This window comes from Macaca nemestrina, chromosome 5 (assembly GCF_043159975.1).
Source record: "Macaca nemestrina isolate mMacNem1 chromosome 5, mMacNem.hap1, whole genome shotgun sequence".
In the NCBI taxonomy this organism is placed as follows: Eukaryota; Metazoa; Chordata; class Mammalia; order Primates; family Cercopithecidae; genus Macaca; species Macaca nemestrina.
This window is the reverse complement of record NC_092129.1, coordinates 182261165-182286809: the sequence shown is the minus strand read 5'-3', so window position 1 is coordinate 182286809 and position 25645 is coordinate 182261165. Positions and strand designations below refer to the sequence as shown.

The following is a 25645-nucleotide window of genomic DNA, read 5'->3' as shown; positions in this document are numbered from 1 at the left end:
TGTTGGCCTGTGGAAAAGGCTGTAATGAGACCATCTTGTCAAGCAATAATAAAAATGACTTCATTTGACACAACCTTTTTGCACCAACCCCTATTTGAGCCAAAATGTTTATAAAATATTTTTATTTTATGCTAATTCAAATGTGGGCTTGTTGTGCCAAGATGTGGACTACACTTGCAGCAGTGCTAGCTTGGCATTTGGGGAGTGAGATCACAGCAGGGTCCTTCTTTCAGATCTACTAGTTTACACAAGACTTTCTCCTTACTTACTTAACAGTCTCATTCATTTTCATAAGACTATTTGGCCTATTTCTGAAATATCACCTCCTACTCCAGCCAATTACAAAGGTTTACACACGTTCATTTAAAATATATGGAAAATAAAGACAGTATAAAGAAGAAAATAAACGTAACCTGTAAAAAGCACTATTAACATTATGGTATACCGTTTCCCTCACTATCAAAATCTATTAGATTCCTGACTCCTTTTTCACCTAAGTGCAAAATAATAAAATTGAATGAAATTTAATCTATTTGTTTCCTTGAACTTGGAGAAGATTTTGGATAAAGAATACCTATATAGGGCCAGGTGCAGTGGCTCAAGCCTGTAATCCCAGCACTTTGGGAGGCCACGGTGGGTGGATCATGAGGTCAACAGATCAAGACCATCCTGGTCAACACGGTGAAACCTCGTCTCTACTAAAAATACAAAACTTAGCTGGGTGTGGTGGCACGCGCCTGTAGTCCCATCTACTCACGAGTCTGAGGCAGGAGAGTCTCTTGAACCCGGGAGGCAGAGGTTGCAGTGAGCCGAGATTGTGCCACTGCACTCCAGATTGGCGACAGAGCAAGACTCCGTCTCAAAAAAAAAAAAAATACCTATATAGCTTATTACATAGCTCTATGCAGATGCTGATGGCTAGAAGGCTAAACGATAAATAGATATTATTGAGAAAATAATGTATTTTTACAAAACAAGCCTCTTATTTTTTAGTAGGTAAGGTCATTTAGGTTAGACAAAAGAAAGTTTTGGCTTCTCTTGCCAGTATCTACTTTCTCATAATTTCTAAGTGTGGACCTATATAGTTTTCGATGTGATGTTCTGAAAATATATCTAAGGATTAATGTCATAAAATGCTTCTTTGTAATTATAGCTTAGAAGCACATATTTAAAAGATCTAGCCTGGGCACGGTGGCTCATCCCTGTAATCCCAGCACTTCAGAAGGCTGAGGCGGGCGGATCACCTAAGGTCAGGAGTTTGAGACCCACCTGGCCAAAATGGTGAAACCCCATCTCTGCTAAAAAATCAAAACTTAGCCAGGTGTGATGGCACATGCCTGTAATCCCAGCTACTCGGGAGGCTGAGGCAGGAGAATCGCTCGAACCTGGGAGGCAGAGGTTGGAGTAGGCCGAAATCATGCCACTGCACTCTAGCCTGAGCAACAGAGTGAGACTCTGTCTCAAAAATAAATAAATAAATAAATAACTAAATAAATAAATGATCTTAATGTTGCAATGTTCAAAATTTAAAGTCAAAGCTAATTATTTTGTGCGTAACAGAAATCACTATTAGGTGTTCAAACACACACACATTTTTTATTATTATAAACAAAAAGAAGATCGCAGGTGAGCCTAATCTCTGCACTAGCAAACAAACTAATTGTTTGCTTTCTTTGTAGGCATTACAGTTTCTTTCTGAATTGCATAAATGAACAAGAAAGCTGGGTCCGGTTTCCCAGAGAGGGACCACTCAGGACGGAAATAGACTCATGAGCACAGGAAATCTGTGAGCGCTTGAATAAGGACAGGCAACTCCAGGGAAAGGATAATGTCTCTACCATGCTTGCTCATGTCTGGTCGCAGAACCAACACGGATATTTAAAAGCAGGGAGGTCAGGACAAAGTAAAATGTAACCACTTGTTTATAAAAGAAAAATCATACTACTTGTATATGTAATATATGCAAACCCAAAACAGCATGTCTAGGAATCCCAAGAATGAAAATCTGAATTTCCCTTTAACAATATCCATTATTTTACAAGAGAATCATTATTAACATCTTTCTCTCTTGTTAATAGGTAAAGCTCCACGACACGCAATCTGACATGTTAAGAAGTGTGTGATGTTAATAACCAGACTCTTCAGCAGCAGAAAGCAAGGAGTTCCATAAGAATATTACTCGGGGCGGGATTTAGTAGAATAATGTAAGTCCGAGAATCTTGGATTATATACATTGAAATGAGGTAGTATTTCTAGACGATCTGAAAACTAGTACTTTTATACCCCCAAAATAAAGAGGAGCACCATTCAAACATTTTTTCCATCTATCTATCCATCCAACATCCAGCACAAATAATTAAAAGAATATTTGTGAAAGTTTTCCTCATTCAAGTACCAATCAGTGTAAGCTACCTGTACTTCTGAACTACCGATCCCAGAATTGAAAGTAGCATGAGTGTAAACATATCTGCATCGGCAAAGGTTTGTATGCCCCCATCTCTAGGTCACACTTTTTCACTGTACGCTTGGCATTTAGAATATCAATGGATACGGGTATTTTCAAGAATGTAATGTGTCAGTTCCTACCTCCACATAGTCCTTGGCATGGCCCCAATCTCGTTTGGCATCCAGATTTCCCAAACTGAAACATTCCAGTTGTCCAAGGTAAATCTTAGCTACTGACCGGCTAATTTTTCGAGTAACGAAATTAGCTCCTAAAAAGAGGCAAAAGATGTATTATCAGTCAAGTGCATTTGACACATTTAACAGTTTGGTGAACCAAACCCAATTTCGGCCTCTGGGCATTTCTTTCATTCTGCACTCCCAGCCACCCTGTTAAAATAATAAAAGAAAAGAAAAAGAAGAAAGATCATTAACTGTCATTTAGACAAGTTAAGAAGCCCTAATTCTATGTGTCACATCAGCTCTACTTTCATAACAAATGTTTTTCTTTCGGGGACATCTTAACATTCCTAATTTGCTGCTTCAATATGCAGCCCAGGCATTAGGCCAAAGAAAAGCTGTTGGAATGCCAGTTTTTTTAACAGAAAATTCAAAAGCGTTGTATAAAGGGAAATGCCAGAATGGACGACAGACATCTAAGACCACCCTGATTTTTTTTAAGAACACAAACATCATATATTCCTATTAATAAAGCTACTTTGGGACTCATGGGGAGAGAAAGAAACATAGCTTAGTTCACAGGGTAACTAGTTAAAGGAAACAAGAAAGGAATTTATTTGGGCTGCCTTTCTCTTAACAAAATAAGTGGTGATGGCTCTTACTCAGAAACCTGCACAGCCATCCAAATGATATGATATGGCCCCCGGGCAAAAGTTTCTCTGTACTATACTTAAGGCAATGCCACTTTCCAACTTCATTTCAGTGTTATCTACAGAAAGGGCTCCTACATTTTGTGTAATATTTTGAAATGATTGGATGAAAGGGACCATATATTGATGAAAGTACTGAAATTGTTTTAATGTTCTCTGGTCTTTAATGAAAACTCTACCTGCTTTTAAAAGATCACAAAGTTAAAAGGCACTTCTGAGACAGTTTTACCTTGTATCAAGGTAAGTTTATGAGAAAACACCATTTAATACCAAATTCTCAAGGTAATAATACACATATTAGCAGTTAATAATGGATTCATACAGTTTAGATACATGAATATCATAATTTATCACATACCAATGACTTTATGTTCTTTTGCAGATGAAGCAGGGAGGCAAATATTATGATCAAAGTGTATGGCTTCTGGAGAACAGGCACACGGATAAGGGCAATATTTCTAAATACGTTTTCCAAAGTTTGGCAAGAATATGGCTTAGCGCAAGTTCAAACATACACCAGATTCACTTACTCCACAAACTTGATACGTACGTTTACAGCAACATTATTATCCTTAAGAAATACAATGGGACTACCGTGGAAATCCAAATTTTCAATTTCCCTTGTCAATTCAGATGGTACCTTAAAAAATACAAAGTTTCAACTTTCCACAGAGGTTTATATAGCACAAAGAGGTCCTTCAAAAAAAGTGCCTTTTGAAATGAAAACCTACTTATTAGCCAGTAAGTAATTAGTGGCTAATTATTAATTTAAAAAATTTTTCTATTGACTTGTAACAGTTAAATTTAAATGTAAATTTATAATTAAATTTAGGTTTTTTGATGTTTATCGTTATTTCAATGTCAGGACTATACTATTTTCTCAAAGTATACTAAGAAACCAATGATGTCAAATCATTAAATAAATTTTTCAACATAAAACATTTCAGATTAACCTATTTACCAGTAAACTAATGTTTGGGAGTCCAGTGGAAGCATTTGACCCTATTCATACAATTTATTGATTCTCTCAGCCATTGTTCACTACGCACCCACCAATCACTGAGCACTGAGCTAAGCACTGGGGATCTGGGAGTGAAGCCGCAGCTCCTGCTCTCAGGTATCACAGAGAGGGTCAGATGGGCCAACAAACCAGTGCTGAACCTAATAAAATGACAGGTCTGCAAGGGGAGAAAGGCTTTGGGGTTGTAGCATGGCTGCCAGGCGCAGCATGTGAGAAATGCCCCCCAGAAATGGAGCTTGAATGGAGTCTACCAGGGAGGTCATAAAGGGATTAATCAAGCCGTGAGACAGGGTGGTACTCCAGGCAGGAGGAACAGCACTCGCAAAGATGAGGAAGGGTCTTTCTCCTCCAACTCTTACCACAACCTTATGATGGTTATGGCCCCTCCTGAGGGCTATCACTGATAGCACTGTGCTAAGCTCTTTAGATGGGGTCACTCATTTAATTTTCCAAGCAACCCACGGGCTAAGAACTATTAGTACCCACATGAAGCTGAGATTCAGGGAAGCTACATAAATCAACTATTCTAAAACAGGATTCAAATCAAGAGCTATGTGACTACAAAGTTCTTATATTACCAGAACTTTAATGTCATGCTAGAAAGGTGGATCTTTTCTTATCTGGTTCCTAAAGTTATCTTGGATAACCAGTCAAAATTAACTATAATTTCTAGTTCTTAAAATGTAATTTTTGGTTTTGTTTTTTTGAGACAGAGACTCGCTCTGTCGCCCTGGCTGGAGTGCAGTGGCGCGATCTCGGCTCACTGCACCCTCCGCCTCCCAGGTTCAAGCAATTCTGTCTCAGCCTCCCGAATAGATGGGATTACAGGCACCTGCCACTACACCTAGCTACTTTTGGGTTTTCTTTTTCAGTAGAGGTGGGGCTTCACCATCTTGGCCAGGTTGGTCTTGAACTCCTGACCTCGTGATCTCCCTGTCTCGACCTCCCAAAGTGCTGGGATTACAGGCATGAGTCACCACGCCTGGTCAAAATGTAATTTTAACGATTATTTAGAACAGCTATTTTGAGATACAATTCACATAGCATACAACTCATGCATTTAAAGCATATGCTTCAATGGCTTTTGTTATATTCATAGAAATGTACAACCATCACCACAATCAATTTTAGAACACTTTCATCATCCCAGAAAGAAACCCTGTATCATTTAGCAGTTTTCTCCTAGTACCCTAGCCCTGGCAAACAGATAATCTACCTTGTATCTCCAGATTTGCCTATTCTGGGCACTTCGTATAAATGGAATTATATTAATGTCTGGTCTTTGTGCCTGGTTTCTTTTACTTAGCATAACATTTTCAAAGTTCATCCATATTGTGGTTTGAATCAGTACATTGTTCATTTTTTATGGCCAAATTAATATTCTATTATATAAGTATACCAAATTTTATTTAACCGTCCATGAGATGAATATCTGTGGTGCCTCCATCCTTTGCCTTTTGTGAATAATGCAATGTTCATGTCTTTTCACAAACATATGTTTTAATTTCTTTTAGTTATATACTTAGGGGTGGAATTGCTGGGTCAGATGAGAACTGTTTTACCAATTGAGGAAATGTAGACTTTTCCAATGTGGCTGCACCACTTTACATTCCCACCAGCAGGGAAACAGGGCTCTGATTTCTTCCCATTCTCCCCAGTACTTGTTATGGTCCGCTAGACTGTGGTCATTCTAGTGGGCACTGAGTGGTACCTTACTGTGGTTTCGATGTGTACTTCTCTGATAACTAATGATATGAAGCAATTACCTTTTCATGTGCCTACTGGCCACTTGTATATCTTTTTTGGAGACATGTCTATTCAAATCCTTTGCCCATTTTCAAATCGGATTACTTATCTTTTTATTATAGAGTTGTAAGAATTCTTTATACATTCTGGATCCAAGTCCCTTATCAGATATATAATTTGTAAATATTTTCTCTCATTCTGTAGGCTGACTTTTCACTTTCTTGACTGTGCTCTCTGAAGCATAAAAGCTTTTTTATCTTTTAATTTTGATGAAGTCCAATTTGTCTATATTCACTTGTGTAGCAGGTGTTTGTGGTGTCATATTCGAGAAGGCTTCATTAATCTAAGGTTATGGAGATTTATTCCTATACATTTTTATGAGTTTTATAGTTTTTCTTCTTACATTTGAATTTTTGATCAATTTTTAGTAAATTTTTATATTTGGTGTGATGAAAGGGTCTAACTTCATTCATTTGCATGTTGACATCCAGCTGTCTCAGTATTATTTGTTGGAAAGGTTATTTTTCTCATTCAATTGTCTTAGCACTTTCCTCAAAAATCAATTAATCAAAAATGTGGGAGATAATTTCTGACTTTCAATTCGATTTCATTGCTGTACTCAATGTCTGTCCTTATGCCAGTACCACACAGTCCTGGTTACTGTAGCTCTGTGGCAAGTTTAAAAATCAGGAAGTATGAGTTCTCCAACTTTGTTCTTTTTTAACGTTATTTTAGCTACTCTCTGTCCCTTGAATTTCCATATGAATTTTAGGATCAGCCTGTTGATTTTTGCAAAAACACCAACAGGGAATCTGAAAGGGATCATGTTGAATCTGTAGATCAAAATGGGGACTATTCCCATGCTAACATTATTGTGCCTTCCAATCCACGACTATAGGATGTTATTCCCCTTTATTTTGGTCTTTAATATTTCTTTCAACAATGCGTAATAGTTTTCAGGGAATAATGTTTACACTTTGGCTAAATTCGTTCCTAAACACTTTATTCTTTTTTATTATAAATAGAATTGTTTTCTTGATTCCAAGAAAAAGTTTTTGATTAATTTTAAACATTTTTGTAACCATATGTTTTGCTACTTAATTCTCAAGAAAGGCTTAAAATGATTTTTTTTTTAAATTTGCTCTCCTCATTTTTAGTCCATGTTACGGAAGACTGCTCTTTTAAGGAAAAAACTATATAAAAGCATAGAACATGAGGGCTGAGACTATCCCAAGTGACAGGTGAAGAAAAAGAAGTGCACAGAGACTGCACACCTTTCCTGAGTCAGCACAAGTAGTCGAGCCTGACCCAGGCCTGTCTCACTGGCTTTCTAGCCTTGCGCTGTTTCGCTAAGCCACAGTGCAATGCAGGAGGAATCCCTCCTGCGATGAGATGACCTAAGTGTTTGTGAATCATAGCACATGTGGATAATGGAACTCCTATAATTAATTTAAATACATACTTGATTTATAAAAGCCTTAAACTATAAGATTCTAGGTAGAAAGAGGACTAAGAAAAGTTAGCTCAACGAATGGAGAGCCAGCTCTGTTAGTAACCAGCTGTGATATCTTAACACAAACCACTTAACGACTCTAAAGTCATAGTCTCCTCTGTACTACTTGCATATTAATATCTGCCATGCCAAATCACCGGGTACACTAATGTAGATTAAATGGCACTTCTCATAGAAATGTAAGAAAATCAGTATGTCTCTGTTTGTAAAATAAGGATAGTAATAGTACCTAAAAGCTTTGATGTTTAAAAGAGAAAATCCAGGTTTCATGGTTATCAGCAAGTAGTAACTGTTAGCCATTATTATAACGATTACATTACAATGTTAATGGTATCTATAATTAAGTCTCAATGGAAAGTTAAGATTTCTTAGTTCTTTTACTAATAGACGACTACATCTCTTAATTCTCTGATTTTGAAAGTCTGAGATTGAGAAAAAAATCAAAATAAACAGCCAGGCATGTGGGCCTACATAGGAAGCAATAATAAACATTTCTTGAATGATTTTGGCTTTCAATATTAACTCATTCTTTCTTGCATCTTTCTTGGAGCATAAATTCCCTTCTTAAAATGCATTCTTTAGAAGTTCCCTTAATGGGGAAAAATTAACTTGTTCGTATTTGAAAGAAGTTTTGCTAAGTGCACAGTTCAAGGTTGAAAATTATCTTCTCTTCCATGCTGACAGTATTTTCCTACTGTCTTCTGGTTTGCAATTTCTGCTAGGGAGAAGTGTGCTTCCGGTCTAATTGTCATTCCTTTGTAGGTAATGTCATGTCTTTTTTCTCTTGTTAATGTAAAGATTTTCCTGTTTTGTTTGGTATCCTGGGGTTTCACTCCAATGTGTCTACACGGCTTTCTGCTTGGGGTCCATGGTGCTTCCTGCATCTGTGACTCTTTTATTAAGTCTAGAAATTTCTCAGCAACTATCTCTTTAGATATTGCCTCTTTTCACTCTATTTTCTTCTGGGAAAGAATATTAGACTTCTCCTTTTACTTTCTATTCTCTTAATTTCCTTTTTGTAATTTTTATCTCTTTGTTTTTATCTGTAATAGTCTGGGTTAATTTCTGCACAGCCAACTAATTGTCCTTCAGCAATCTAATTTAATCCTAAATCGGCCACTTAACACTTTCTTTCTTTTTTTATTTTTATTTTTTGGCACATCCAAAGTTCTCTTTGGTTCTTTTTCAAACCTACCTGGGCATTTTTACATTCTGTTCTTGCTTGCTTATTTTTTCTGATTTGACATTTTTATTTACACACGTTTTTGTCATTTTATATTCTGAATTAGATAATTCCAGTATTTGAAGTTCTTTGGGGACTTATTTATTATTTGTTATTTCTGCTGACTTTGACTGATGGTGGTTTGTTTCCATGTGCATTTAGTGAGAGTTCATGTTTAGTAACCTTAATTTGCTGGAGACCAGAGGACATCAACGCAAATGATGGCTTCCTCCTGAGACCGTCACGGTTTGTTTGTTTCTCTTTGGGACCAGGAGATACTAACACCTGGGATGCTCATCCCCTTCCAGAATGCACAGGTTAACACAATTCTGTTCTTCCCCTTGACTGTGATCTACTGATTAAAGAGGCTAGGTGTTCCCTAAAGAACCAAGGAGAGATACACACCCACACACAAAACACACACACACAGTCCGTGTTAATTTAAAGTTTCTATTATATTATAAAGCATACCAACATAACATCTCTAAGCTTCTATAACAAACATTAAAGGAAAAAAAACTGACAAAATTTGGAAAACACACTTCAAATTGCCAGCATTAAACTGAAAACAATGGAATTGCCTTTAAGACATGAATAGTAGCCAATTTATTAAAGAATCTGATCAGATATTAGATCACAATCTTTTCCACAATGTATTACTTCAATAGAGATTTATTTTTAAAAACAAAATGCAACCTTGGACATCCTCTGATGAAGCAGTAGACGTAAGGAAGAAACCCTATGGGAGGTTCACTAAGTCCTACTAGGGACAATTCTACTTATCACACTACACAAAATTACTTCTTTTTCAAATGTATATTTCCTATGGCCCTGTGGCAATTTTTATTGTTTGTGTGTATACAGGTACACATGATTGTGTATGTGCATGATGCATACATATATACATATGTAAAAATTATCTGTCCACATCCAAATGGAACCTGAAGTAACCAAAATTTGTCTAATAAAAATTCTATCCCATTGCTCAGTACTTCATCCAAAAGCTTTTGATTGAAAGAGTTTTTTGGAGTTAAAGTACAATGACAGTTTGGACAATATTCATTGGAAAACAGAAATCATTCCAATGTATCCTGAACCCCGCATGAACCTCCGCCCTGGGGCCCTGCGTTTTTCCCCTGTGGTAACCTCTGGCCACCCCGCTGTGAACTGCCTGGGCCGTGGCTCAGTGGAGACAGCGTGCAGAAAGAAGAGACACGGAGAAGGCCATGGCTGACTGAGCAGACGACTGAGATCAGAGAGATCATACCTCATTTCTCACTAAGTCCTGCCAACAGCAACACTATTTAACTGCAGGTACTCAAAATCCAATAGGCGCATTTAAAGGAATCTCAGGCTTAAAAGAGGACAATTCACAATGTGCATTTGTCTGAGATAGCTACCACCTTTTGGCAACTATTTAAAATATGTGTTTAAAGAGAAATGATCAAACTACTTTGCTATTTGTATCAAATGTTCAATGCATTTTCCACTGACAGTGAGATAATTCAAATTTGTAAGTCTTCGTTTCAGGTTTTCTCAAGTTTGGGACTATTGACCTGTAAGGCTGAATAAGTCCTTTTCATTGCGGTTTGTGCTGTGCTTTGCAGTGTTTAGCAGCGTCACTGGCTTTAACCCAGTAGATGCCAGGAGCACCCCTCAGTTACGTCCACAGATGTTGCCAACTCCCCCTGGGGGAACAAAACTGCCCTGGTTGAGAACCATGGCCTTAGTCAAATAAAACAACCCTGCAAAGACAAAATCCCCAAAATCAAAACAAATATATAGCTTTCAAGTATCTCTATTCATTCGATACACTAACAAAACTATTGGGGAACTAATAAACATGAAATATTTAAATCAGGATGAGACAAGGGTGAGTCTTCATTTAACACTGGCATGAATCTATGAGCCTGGCCTTCCAAGGAGAGTCTAGGCTGAGGGTACACATTTGGGAACTATTTATGTATGGATGATATTTCAAGTCCTGAGGCCAGCTGAGACCACCAAGAAAGGAATGTTAGCAACAAAACATAAATGGTCAGAGAACCAAATACACTGATGCTATAATGTTTACAGGTCAGATGAGGAGGAAGCAGTGAGGGAAAGCAAGGGCATAGGAGTATCCTAATAGTCTGGAAAGCCTGTATCCAGGAGGGAGTGATCACCATGACTGCAGGTCAGAAGGACAAAGACAGAGAAGTGACCTTGACGGGAGAGCTTCCAAAAGAGGGGGACAAAAGTCCAAGGAAGGAGAGGGCTCAAGAAAGAAAGGCGGTGAGATTTCGGAGGCAAGGAGCACAGATAACTTCTGAGAACTTCTGCTGTCAGGGAGAGAAGGGGGTGAGACTGGGAGGACTGCATTTCAAGATGGGCATGAAAGCAGCATCTTTGCATGCTGAGGGAAAGATCCTAGTGATGATGGAGAAACTGATCCAGGAGAGAGGTGAGAATTGCTGATGCCAAGTCTTCAAGGAGGTGGTAGCAGATAGGAGCTCCAGACAGCTCCTCCAGGGCACAGGAGAATAGGTGGGGAGAACACAAACGCAGGAAGGCAGAGTTCAGATGTTCTGAGGACTTTTATTCCTGCTCAAATCTTAAACACACACCCCATTCTGACTACACGATTCACCCCACCTCCCTCACCTCTCCCACTGTCTCTGCTCCTGCACTGTGGCCTGAGTCTGCGGGAGAACTTTTGCACACCTGCGCTGACTGTGTTCTCCAGCGAGAGCTAAGCTCTTGCTGCCTGGTCATGATGACCTGCAACTTCCTGGTCGGATCTTCCTCCTGTTCACCTCAGGAGACATTACCATTAGCTCTAGTTCGCTTCTCCTTTTACTCCGAGCTAACACGACTTTCTGGATGGCCCTGCATGGTGAATGGTCTCACCCTGCACCCAGTAGCCTGGGAGTCCTCTTTGATTCCTTTCTCACTCTTCCATTAGTCAACTGCTCATCAAGTCCTACTGAGTCTGTTTCTTCAGCAGTCCTAAATAACTCCCCAACCCAGCCTCTAGTAGGCCACAAATGAGGTGGGGCTCAATGCAGATTCCCTGAAGCATGCTTTGGTGCTCTTTCCTACTTCACATGGTTCTAATGGGAGTAGCCATCCTGACTGCATTGATTTATTCAAGAGTAATGGCTATAAACTGCCTATGGGCCAGAAGCTCCTTTGTGTCCTGTCACTGGCCCCATCCCCAGCATCTCCTACTACCCTGTCCCCCTCACAGCTCTCTCCAGTGACATCCTACTGTGTGCAGAACCCCCCCCCCCCACAGCACACACAGGTGTCTTCTCCTTCTCTGGACAGCCCCTTCTCTTTGTGAGAAATATCTGCATCCACAGCTGCTTCCCAACTGCCTGGCACTCCAAGTGTCATCTCAGTGGAAGGGATTCCTGACGCCTCCCCCGGTGGGGGCTGTCACTCTTCCGTGCTCTTCCATCACCCTTGCACAGGCTACCTGCTCTCATGACAGCAACTGCAATCTTCAGTTTACTCACTCAGCTGTGAGCTTCTTAAAGACGAGCATTCTATACTGTCTTACCAGTGTCTGACACAGACATAACACACGACAGGTGTTCAGTCAACATTTTCTGCAGGGAGAGGGAGGGGAGCAGGGCCATGCCACAGTTTCAACAGGAAGGCATCTTTACATTTACAAACTTCGGACATAATGAGCCTGATTATCTAATTGCTTCTGCCATAATTCCAGAGTCTCAGGAATGATTAAACGCTTCCACTGATACGTCTGTTTTTCAAGGACTTGCAAACTAATAAGAATAAAGGTAAATACCACAGATGCCAGTTCAGAACAAAGAAATTATCTGGTCACACTAGGCAGCTTGTCTCTCTTCTGACATATATTAGGGTTTCTTCTCTGCCTTCATATTTGTAGGGACCTCTGTATACACTTTTACCTGTATAATCAGAGGTGTGGCAAAGGGATGTGAGAAGGATAAAAACTTTGTTGTGAAAGAGAGAGCATCAAATTCAATATATTCAGTACATATAAGAATGAAAAACACATGGAACAATATAGAGATACGTAAATCATCTTCTGAAATCAACTCCTTTTTGTAGAAATGACTTATTTGCTTTAAAAATGACTTATCCCACATCATTCCACATCATGTTTGGGCTTTACTTCAGAACTGATAGAGCTATTTCACAGAAGGACAATGTTCACACTTCTGTTTGACGACACCCATACTGAAACGCCTTGGATTACAATTCCTCTTTAGCTTCCATCTCGACTCAGAAGTGTAGTGATATTTAAGTAGTAATGCAGAGCCACTTCCTATAAATTTCATGTTAAAGTAACTTTACAAAAATAGTATTGGCCTATAGCCAGCCAGCATAAAGACTGCAAAGTAACGAAATCTTCAAAAGACCTTTGGTTCAAATTCTTCATCTGATAGAAAATTGGGGCAAGATAAATGTCCATAAAATGATGCAATCGTGTCTCCTTCCACAAGAATCTTACTTGGCTCTCGTGACAGTTTCTGTTATTCTCTTCTGTCACAGAAAAGTAAATATCTGCAATACCCTGAAAACAAATACATACAAAAGATATTTATTCACCCAAGGAAAATAAGTAACATTGCCTCCTCTGTAATAACTATTGCTAATAATTATTGATTTGGACTTCAAGCAGTTTTTCAAGAAGGGTCAGACTCCAAGAATATTAGAAATAAAGGATAATTAGAGCATAATTAGAAATAAAGGATGACTTCTAAGAATTGTGTGCCAGTCAGAAAACACTGTCTTAGTTATTGATATACAATATAAAGTAATATTAAGGAACGAAAAATGCAAGGAAGAGAAATTACGGCTTTCTTACTAGTGACTTAGCCTCTCTGCTTGAATCACATCTATAACTTTTTGAGGTTCTTTTTATCTGTGGGGTTCTCAGCTACAAGCCTAATGAGATGAACGGGCATGCAGGAGGCAGTAGCGTGCCTCTCAAGCTCACCAGAGCAGCAGCAGAGACTGAGCCTGTGTGGCAACAGGAGCGGCCGAAGCTACACTTTCTGGAAATTAGGTAATGAGCACAGAAAGCATTTGGTCAGTACTAGATGAGATGTTTTTAACGCATGCTGACAACAGACCATAATACTCAAGGAGATAAAGTATTTCACACTTTTTTTTTTCTTGTGGTTCGTTATAGTCAGGTTGGCTTGAACTTTAGAGTACGCACATACAGCTACAGAGGCCCTTAACTGATTTGCATGACGGCAATATCTGTGAACCCAATATTCTTCAAGCCTGGGGCCATGGCCTACACCTGTAGATCCAGCCACTAGGGAGGCTGAGGCAGGAGGATTGCTTAAGCCTACGAGTTAGATTTCAGCTTGGGAAACATCGTGATCCCTGTTTTTTAAACAACAAACACCACCAACAAAAATCCCCAACATTCTTCAAATCAGTCAAGAACGAATATTGTGAAGAGAATCACAGAAAAGCGGATTTAACAACCAGGTAAAACATGTAAACTACAAATAATTCTAAAACTGAAGGTATCTGTCATTCAGCAGTATCACTGACATGGTACTCCCAGGATAGTGTCTAGAAACTAAATACCATGAAACAGTTTTTTTTAAAGTTAATAGACTGAGTTACAAGACAGCTTAACAGCTTAGTCCCAGTTTCTATGTCACCTATGTGGCAAAATTTTAGGTGAAAGATTTGCTTCTATACTTTACTTCATCACTTCCTTTTCTTACTAATTAAATTTAGAATTCAGCAAACCTAAAATGAAAACTAAGGGAAGGAAAGAGGCAACAAAAAGTCAAACAAGAAGAACGGTCTCGAGGAAAAACTAAAGGGTCAAGAAAGGCAGCTGATGTAACTGGAAAAAAGTTCACTGGGGCAATGAAATGTGACGGAAGGGGCAGGCCACCATAGGGGCAGCATAAGGTAACGGATAGTCACACAGGTCTAGGGTGAAACCGCCTGGGTACAAATCCTGTATCCTTCAGTACTATGGGAAGGTAATTTAACTTCTCTAAACTCCTGTCTCCTTACCTGTAAAATGGATATAACTACAACTACTTCATAGTTTTATTATGGGGATTAAAAGAGATGAGTGACAGAGTGTCTGGCACATGGTCAGAGCTAAATAAATGTTAGCTGCTATGCTATCATTATCATTACTAGCATCACTAACAGTCCCGTAGGTTGAAACTTTTAAAAATTCTAAGATATTAGTTCAAGAGCACTCTACACTTCTCAAGAAGCATTTGTGTTTAAAAATTCCAGTCTCAGATGCACTTAGAATCCAGCCAAAGAAAGGGGCACATGCTGAGAACATCAGGCGGAAATCGAAGGCTTTCTGGGAAGGGACCACACGGCACGCTCAGCCCTCGGCTGCAGAAAAGGAGGAGCGTGTGTCAGGCACAGCCCCTGCACCAAGGTTCAAAGTGAATGGGCACAAGAGCCACTAGTGGGCACGTGCTGGCAGTCCTCCTTTGGGCAGGAGTGCCACCAAGCTCACTAGGCATGTTTCACAAGGAGCACTCAACTATTGCAATCCCCATCCCCCAAATCTGGCTCAGAACAGCGATTTCATTTTAATAACCATCGATCTTAATTAATATAGCCAAATTCAATGGTGTCTAGCGAGTTCTGCACATTTTTTGGAAAGAAGTATATAGATCACTTTTCGCATACGGTATGTTAGCTCATTTTAGTGCTGGGAGTGGAAGAGTAGATTATCTTGTTTTCTTATGTGTTCAGTTCCCTGTCTTAATATTTGCTTCCTATAGGGAAGTATTTCCCTGTGTTTGCAGATTTACGAAACATTCTTCAATGTCCAGCATTCTCAACTAAATGTTCTCCGTGAAATTGGGACCACACAGTCGTTTGCCAGTCAGAATGGGGATATGTTAGTACTAAGGTTCTCACCAACCTACATTTTGTCTTCCTCAAAAAAAATTAATCAGTGTTCCTCTGAGTAACACCTTCTTCCTCCTTAAAACAAGGTTTATTCTTTATGTACAAATTAAACTGTTAGGATCATAGGAGGCACTGGAGCCAGGGTTGAGCTGTTTCCTGGGTACTTCTCAAGCCTTCTTTACATCCTGTGGGCACTAGGGCTTCCCCTATTCCTCTGATACAACTGTACTGAAAACTCACCCTTCTCACTGCCAGGAGGGTTTCTCTGTGACCGCACTGATGTTCACTTCCTTACTTGCATACCCTCATGGGCTGGTTATCCTCATGTACATCCTGCTTTAGCAGCTTTTCAGAAATCTTAAACTTACCAACAGAAATAGAAAGAAGAAGGCAGAAGCAAGCCTTCTGAAAAATAAAATCTGGCTTAATCTGGGATTTTTTTACTCTAGGAATCATTAGAGTTTGTCCACACCAGAAACATCTAATAACAATACTTGGGAATTAGCCCATAAATAACAGAAGCACAGACCATTATTCTTCTAGCACTTAATATTCAATATCCCATAAGTTACTTTACCAGGTCTTACCTACTTTAATTATCACTTACTAAGCTGTGAAACCTTAACTTTTTTAACTCGTTCAGAGAAAACAAAGTCGTATATTCCTTTATGCATTTCCCCTTTATTCCTCCTGTTTATTAATAATACATTTTAAGCTGTGAGGTGGCACAAACTGAACTTACTTCTCTAGGTGGGACATTAGCAGCAGTGATGGTAATAATAATAATGGGCTAATAACTTCACTTACACGATTTCCTTTAATGCTCGTAACAACCTTAAGTGAACACTATGATTACCCCACTTTACAGATGAGAAAACTGAGACTCAGAGAGATTGAGAAACCTGCCAGAGTTGTTCATCTAGTATGTAGTAGAACCTGGACTGAGTCCAAGTAGTTGAACACTTCTATATCCTTACGTGAACCACTTAAAAAGGGGAATAATATTCCACAACAAATAGTGGAAAAGAAAGTTTTGACTCAAATTAAATTTTGAAAACTTAAGAATGTTATTTTGAAAAAAATTTCCACTTATAATTAACAAAATTTAAATTACAACCGCATCTATGTAATTTTTGTTAGTCTAGTCACAAAGTAAGGTTTTCTTTTTGTAATTTTTTGACACAACCATATACATTTCACATAAGACTTTTACAGCACCATTAAAAAAATATATATGTATCACTTAAAAAATACTTCAAAAAATTAGCCTGGTGTGGTAGTGTACACCTGTCGACCCAGCTGCTCAGGAGACAATGGCAGGAGGATCTCTTGAGCCCAGCAGTCCGAGCCTGCAGTGAACTATGACCACTGCTGTACTCCAGCCTGAGCGCTGTGCAACACAGTGAGGCTGTGGCTCTATTAAAAAATATATAAAGAGAGTTTCACTAATTTTCTCAAGAATCTTTCACATGTCCTTGATATTTATCCATAAGTCTTCCATTCATCATCGTCTTTTCTTGACTTTCCTAATTCAAACGTTAAATGGTTTACCTGGCAAAATCTCATTTTGAATGGCTTTTCCTGTGATTCCAGCAATTCTTCAATACTATTTACATTTTATCTTTTTGCAATTCATGGGTGTCTCAGTGAACTAGTGTATTTTATCTGTCAACATCACTGAAAGATTCTTGGCTTTTGGTTCAACACCATCTTCAGTTGGCGGGCACTGCAGCGTTCACATTTCTCACTGTCCTCTTATATCAGTAGCCACAGCAATCCACTCACAGGGCTGCCTCCAACAGGGTCTTTCACTTTGGAAGGCAAGGAGTAAAACAACTAAGTCTCTAGCTTTCAGCATTGAAAATATAGGAAAAGGGAAGAAAAGAGAAAGGAAAAATGAAATAAATCTTCAAAATCTACTATGCACTGTATTAATCTTTTCCCTGCAGGCTTTCCCAGACACCTTCACGGTGAGTCGAAATGACAGAGCCGCGCTTTGCTCCATCAGGTGGGTGGGCGTTATTAAGCTCTCCATGTACAGGTGCAGAAACTGAGGTCTGAGTAAGTGACTTGCCCAAATGCACACAGCTGATGATGAACGGCCAAATTCTCTGTGTATACTGCCTGGCTATATTGCAGGGAACTGTGCTACATGTCATCAGACAGTTATCAGTTTGGTTTCAAACATAAACGTCACGTAAATTACAAAACACTGAAAAACAAACCCTTGAATTCAATTTAACAATCCCAGAAGTCTCACCTCAGGAGATGGGAGGGACTTCATTTTGTTTGGTGGTAATCAGCACCTACATTAGACCAAGTATTGCTTCAAAAGTCTTTTATGTTTAAGCAATTACACCTCTTCTCTCCACAAAGAATAACATGGGCCAGACAGCTTTGTGATCGCCAAGTGTACATGTCATCTATGAAGTATCATAGTCTACAAATGCAATGGTAAACCAGATGATGTCACTTTGTGCCCCAACCAGAAAGGCTACCCAGAACCTGGTGGGTCCAAGAATAGTGGCCAATAGTCTAACCATTTATGGACAGACAAATGGTATTGTGTAAAACCTATAATGCTCTACTGAACTCCAACAGGAGATTACTTCATCCCGATTTCACAATGGGCTGCTAAAATTTTTTGCAATAAATTAAGTCTCTGATGCTCATCTACAAAAGCCACAAGGCACCTTTTATAGCTAGAAATACACATAAAATATCAAGTATTTGGTATTGGTTTGCCTGTTTGATACTTCTACAGTGCATGATTTGAATTTGCCAGTCAGACTGGAAAATATTCAGTCATTTTTTTGAAGATCATTTTATTTAGACATGTTATATGTACTATTTATACAGAGGGATAGTGTTTTCTGCCTATTGTGATTAAGTGAAAACAAGTCCCAGTTACCTAATTTCTATCATGCATTATATTATTCCCTAAAGCACTAGAACATCTATGAATTCTAATAGTTTTAAAGGAAAATTCTTATATGCAGTGAACCTTTCACACTAATATTACTATAATCCTATGCATTGAAAGACAATCTCGAATCAGTTCTAACTGTTGTTTTATATCAAAGCCAGAACATGGATTATACAACTTAATCCCAAATGAATAATTTGTTATTCTTATAACTAATAACAAAACGTAAACACATTCACTGATTTTGGAGGCTTGGGAGGGTCCCAGACCCAACTTGACTTGGCCGTGTGAATCAGTGGGTCACTGAGGTGAGGGTTCAGCCACCCATGATTAGAAGAGTCCTGGGTTTTCCTTGAGTTGGGTCTGACCTGCAGTAGACCATAATACTTAAGGCCCTGGAGCTATTTGAATCTAAATGTTTTTCTTTGGTGTTCATGTAAATGTTTGCTAAAGTTCTATGAAGAATTTACTGCAAAGTGAAAGTGATATGTAAAGAAAAATGAGACCCTACTATTGTTCTATGAAGAATTTACTGTAAAGTAAAAGTGAAGTGTAACGAAAAATGAGATGGCATTCATCTCATCTGTTACAGATGGTATTCATGTAGATTCTGTGGGAACATTTTGAAGGATGACATTCTAGGGCAGGGTTTCTTATCCTCACCACTATCAACCATCTCGATTGCATAATCATTTGTTATAGAGCCATCCTGTGCACTGTAGGATGTTCAGCAGCATCCCTGGCCTCTACCTACCAGACACCAATAGTAGCCCCCTCCTCAGCTGGGACAAGGAAAATATCTCCAGACATTGCCACATGTCCTCTGGGGGAAAAAGTCACTCTCTCCCCATTCCCCACCCCTAGCTGAGAACCACTGTTCTAGAGCATTAATCTTATCTTTACAGCAACAAATAAAGACAATCTTTAGAAAAAATATCAAAAGGAAAATTATCCAAAATTTTACTTAAATTTTGACTTAAGTAATTTTTACATGAATTATCATTTTAAAAATTTTGAAGATAATTTACAAAGATAAATACAGTCAGATATTTTATAAAGCAAAATACTTGGCAGCTAAAAAAATGCTCAAGACGAAAACTCAAAACCACAAGTTCATGAACCTTAAAAATGTCAGATTCTTTCAGTCAGGTGAATACTGTGTTTAGACTGATGTATATGATTTCTTATGAAGCCCATATTTAGAGGAATGTCCTATATCATCTAGGAATGGCTCAATATCTAAACAGTGCTAGTACACCATCCATTTGTGGTAGTCTCACACTGTTAATTACGGGTATATTTAAAGTACTTTATAGCTTCCCACTGCCACATGATTTTTAATGTTTTATTTTTTATTTTGTGGTAGGGATGAGGTTTCACTATATTGCTCAGGCTGGTCTAAAACTCCTGGCCTCAAGTTATCCTCCTGCCTTGGCCTCCCAAAGTGCTGGAATTACAAGCATGAGCCACCATGCCCGGCCTGATTTTTAATGTATTTTATATTCTTCCTATTACCAACTTCTTGATAACAAGCAAGAGAAGTTATTAATTTCAAACAATATTTATATTCTAATATTATAAAACTATGTTTATTGTAATTATTTCTGTCAAACATCTTAAAGGAATATTGCCTTTAAGCAAACTAATGGTCTTTTACAAAGATAAGAGCAACTGAGACATTTAGTTTCCAACTTGTCCACTTAACTCACTGGCAAGCTGAAGTGTCCACTCAGCGTCACAGGGGTTTATTTGCTCAAGCTGAGCTCTAAAATTTGTATATATGTTATTTCCACAAATACGTACAATATTTACATGACTTCTCCTCGGATTATTTCTAGTCTCAGTGTTAGCATTTGTTGGCTTCACGACCTTGGACAACTCAATCTCATGCTGCTTCTGTTTCCTTATTGCTGAAAAAACTGAGATGGAATGAGCTTTAAATTCCTGTCATAAATTCTGAGGGTATTCTGGGAGAATACATACAGGTGGATGTTAACTGGCTGCTCCCTACAAGCTCTTTCAATGAAAGAATAGTATCTAACGGCTTAATACACATTTTTAAAATAAAAAAATAGAGAAAAATAGAAGTACGCGTGAATTTCATTTCCACACACAGATAAAAAATTTGTAAGTTAAACAAGTTAGTCGAAATGTCTCTGAAAGTACCTTTGGAGTATTAAATCTCTATGTCAAATGCAACACAAAGAGCTAACGAGTATACATTCTTCACAGTGAGGACGATGATGATAATGATGATGATAGGCAAACCCCTCTGATTCCTCAGCTGGGAGATGATTAAAAAAAATTCTTTGTGACTCAGAATGAAATACAAAATAAACCAGCTTTCTGGTGGTATTTACTAGGATCTCATGAAATTTTGAACAGACAGTTTAGCAACAGAAGAGCTCCTGGAGGAAGAAGGTAGTGATGGAATCTGTTGCAAAGCCCCATGGTCAGAGAGGGAGGAGCAAAGTTACATATGGTAAGTAGAAGAGAGGCTCAGTCAGGAGTTAGGCAAATCTGGAAAGAAAGAGAAAAGAAGATCTACAGGGGAGAGAGAATACTTGACCCAGACTGAGTAAATATCCCATTCTTAAACACTGAGAGAAGAAGAAAAAGAGTGGTAAGAGAATGGAAGAAACATGCTGTCAGCATGGAACGTGGTTTCTTACTCAGGCTAAAGGTATCCAGGGATGAAGCCAATCCCTATGAGTGACTCATGGCTGGTAACCAACGGCCCACGAGGTAGGCTCAGGTAACCAAACACTACCTCCTCAGTCAGGCCCGGAAGTACAGGTTACTATATTGCCCAAACTTTCCTAATGATCGAAAGACTAAAATGAGTCAACATAAGAAAAATATCCTCATCGAAAGACGGAAATCTTCAATTGATCTCCTGTGGAAAGCAGAGGCCTGTTCAGTATGACAGCCAGGCCTGCCGACAGCCGGCAGCACAGAACAGCTTCCCCCATGCACACTCCTGGGTCAGCGCTTTCTCCTCCAAGACGTGGACCCTGGGAAGTCTCACAGAAGCCAAGGCTAGTTCTTAATGTAGGGAATCTAAGCCACTAACTCTACACTCACACTGAAAACTGAAAAATCACATTTAAAAAAAAGAATGCTGAATATTACGTGTATTTCACCCTTTATTCACAATAGCTACTGTCATCAAAACTAGAAAATCAGGGATAATCGTTAAAACATCTAAAAGTAGAAGGTAGAATGTATTTTTTTTCTCTTAATTATCATGCAAAATGTTTTCTCTTAATTTAGAATACACTTATATTAGTGTTATTTATAGTTTTGTAAAGATCACCATATTTGTATTTATGGCATGCCAAAGTACTCTGCCAATGTTAAGAATTAAGACATAATTAGCCCAACCTGTTACATTACATAGGTGATAAACAGTAGTTATCCTTCTTGTTTACCTCCTAATGTAATAAGCAGCCAGAACTAGAAATATTGTTAGTTTTACTAAATAGGCTTGTTTCCAATGTTCCAATTTATAGCATAATCTTTAAGAGTAGATTTTATTACTGGTAAATAACACATTTGAAAAGAAACTAATATACTTATTTATGAACTATTTTTAAATAATTAAAAAACCTCTCAACATTTTCCCCATAGTTTACAATTTATATAATAATTAACATCTTTATGACAAGTCTTATTGTTTAGTTTTTCAAAGAAATGTAATAAGGCAAGAACATTTTTGTACATGTCAATTTCCTCATAGATATTAAATAGTTTGAGATAATAAACAAAACCTTCTTCCCTAAATAGAGAATCTACTCTCTATTACATATAATGTAAATCTGTATTTCCAGTAGAAAGCTATCATTATATCCACATTTGCGGCAAAAGGAATACTGTATGTATGTAAATATAAAAATAAAGATATGTAATGGAACAGCCAGGTAGATACACAATTTCAGGTTTGAAGAAACAACACAAAAGGAAAAAACTGTTTATTAAGCGTGTAATAATAGTATGTTTTAAAAAGCTCTGTACAACCTTAACTAAAAATTACTTTATCACTGAAAAATGTTACTGACCATCTGAGTCTTTTGCTGGTAGGGGTCATGTTGACAGCTGCTAACTGATCAGGATGGTGGTTGCTAACAAACCTATGCAGTATTAGAAACGCTTTTTTGTTATTTCAACAACATTCACAGCATCTTCACCAGGAACAGATTCCATCTTAAGAAGATCCATTCTTTGTTCATCATAAGAAGCAGCTCCTCACCAGTGAAAGCTTTATTTTGCGATTGCACATGACAAAAGCAGTCACATCTTCAGACTCTCCTTTTAATTCTAGCTCTCTTGCTATTTCCCCCACATCTGCAACTACTCCCTCCACTTAGAGGCCAATGTAGGGTTATTAACCGGCCTAATTTCAATATTGTTGTGTCTCAGGGATGGGGGGCGAGGGGGACAATGACCAGCTCACGGAGCAGCCAGAACAAACACACATTTATGGATTAAGTTCACTGTCTTTTATGGGTGCAGTTCATGGTGCCTGAAAACAATCACAACAGTGAAACCAAAGATCACTGATCACAGATCATCATAACAAATATAATAATAATTAAAAGTTTGAAATATTAGGAGAATTATCAAAATGTGACAGACAGACAGGAGATGAACACCCGAAAAAATAGTACCTATAGATTTGCTTAATGCAGGGTTGCCACACACCTTCAGTTTGAAAAACAAAAAAAAGCAGTATCTATGAAGCACAATAAAATAACATACGCCTAAACTCGTGTATTTAAGCATACCTAAACACAGAAAAAGTACGGTAAAAATGTGATTTTGTAATTATAATACAGTATTATAATCTTATGGGACCATTGTAGTCCCTCATTGACCAAAATTCGTTATGCAGGTTATGACTGCCTCCTTTTTTATTTTAAAAAACTAAGTACATATGAAAGAAGGCACCTGGTTAACGTCCGCGAATATCAGTATATAATACATAGTAATAGTTATTCATAAAACATATATTACTATATACATTTTTATGACTTACAGACATTTAATTATAAAATTCTATTACTCTTAATTTGTAGTAAATATTACCAAAGTGCTCCCATTTTACAAGAAGCAAGCCTATAGCACTAGTGCCATCCACCCTCTTGCTTTCACCAACAGAGTGACTGGAAGGCCGACTGAGGGATGCAGAGTCAGTAGATTATTGGCTTTATTCCCTAAATCAATGATTTCCAACTGTTGATCTGATGCTAACACAGGTGATTCTTACTATCTCTAGATGTATTACACGGTTCTCAAAACAAATATATTTAGAAAGAAAACCTAAATAAATAAATGAAGTCTTCAGAAAAAGAAAAAGAAAGAAAACCAAAAACAGGCTGGGATGGAGAAAAGACACAGAAGGCAGTCACAATCACAATGAGCAGTGTCCAAGCTCAGGAGCTGTGACTGTTGGACAAACCACGCTACATATATATCATCAGCTACTAGCTTATTTGGTTTCATACGTCACTGACAACGAGCTTTCCTTCAGAGCACTTGGTGACCTGCGTACAGCAGTGAAGTACGACAGAACTCCAACCTGCCAAAGCACTTCAGGAATTTTGCTTAAGGACTGGTGCACTATGCTGTTTAACATTTATAGGAAATCTTTCTAAAAGACTACCTTGTCACCGTGGGAGAAACCCACAATCAACCCAAGTGAAAGTTTCTTGAATGTTGAGGATCTGTCTACAGCTGGGGCCAGCAAATGTTTTCTTAAAGGCCCAGACAACAAATATTTTAGGCTCTGCACACTGCAAGACTCCATAGGTGAAAGCAGCGATAGATGATATATAAACAAGTGCATCTGCCTGTGTTACAATAAAACTTCATTTTCAAAACTAGGCTGGTAGGACAGATTTGGCCCATGAGTCCTAGACTGTCAACTTCTGGTTTAGCCTATCGTTAGATTAAAAAATACTTTTCCCCACGTTTGAAAGTCAGAAATTCTCATGAAATGTTATTCATGCAATGAGAGGGGACCTTTGACAATTATACTTTGTTAGAGAAAAAGTATATGGCCCCCCAAAACTGCATCAACTTGGGCTCTACAAATTCAGCATGTGTGATTGGATACCTAGGACTAGATTGAGGTTTACCAAGGTTTTCCTACACCATGTAGAAAAAAAGGGTTTGTTCCCTGCAATAACAGGGAACAAAAAGACTGATGTATAAATGTTCAACCAACTTAAGAAAACGAACTCACTTAAAGTACCACAGGAAATTCTACGTTTACAAAGATTATGAACAAAAAAATGAACAAAAACTGAATTTTAGCTGTTTATTAATGTATATCAGATTGAAACTTTACTTCAAAATCATTTATTAGCTTTTTTTTTTTTTTTTTTTTTTTGAGATGGAGTCTCGCACTGTCGCCCGGGCTGGCGCAGTCTTGGCTCATTGCAACCTCTGCCTCCTGGGTTCAAGTGATTCTCCTCCCTCAGCCTCCTGAGCAGCCGGGATTATAGGCTCCCAGCACCATGCCCAGCTAATTTTTTGTATTTTTAGTAGAGATGGGGTTTCACCATGTTGGCCAGGCTGGTCTCGAACTCCTGATCTCGTGTTGCACCTGAGTCAGTATCCCAAAGTGATGGGATTACAGGCATGAGCCACTGCGCCCAGCCCGTTTATTAACTTTAACTACTATATGAGTAACATCAACAAAACAATATTTATAAATATTTATATAATTTCTACTTTTCTGTAATTCAGACCACCTAGCTTTCAAGTCAGTAAGCTGTTACTGAAACATGAGATATTCATTTATTCATTCATTTAAAAATATTTACTGAATGCTTATTAGCAATTAGGCACCGCCTGGAAGCTGGAGATGTACAAATACAACAGAGTCCTGCCATCACAGAATTCTCAGTCTGGAAAAGAAATCTCCTCAGAAAACAATAATTAATGTTGGCAAAACAACATTACTGTCAGATTAATTTAATATGAAAAT

General features: G+C 38.2%; 1 protein-coding gene across 3 annotated transcripts in view; it reads right to left on the bottom strand.

Moving 5' to 3' along the window:
* The window catches only part of LOC105487306 (GDP-mannose 4,6-dehydratase), a 635071-nt gene that overhangs the window by 324161 nt on the left and 285265 nt on the right, over nt 1-25645 (bottom strand). For all 3 annotated transcript variants that reach the window (XM_011750748.3, XM_071097732.1, XM_071097733.1), the window contains exon 7: nt 2587-2714. In XM_011750748.3, coding sequence (XP_011749050.1) covers nt 2587-2714 — 128 coding nt within the window. The remainder of the gene's footprint in view (nt 1-2586; nt 2715-25645) is intronic.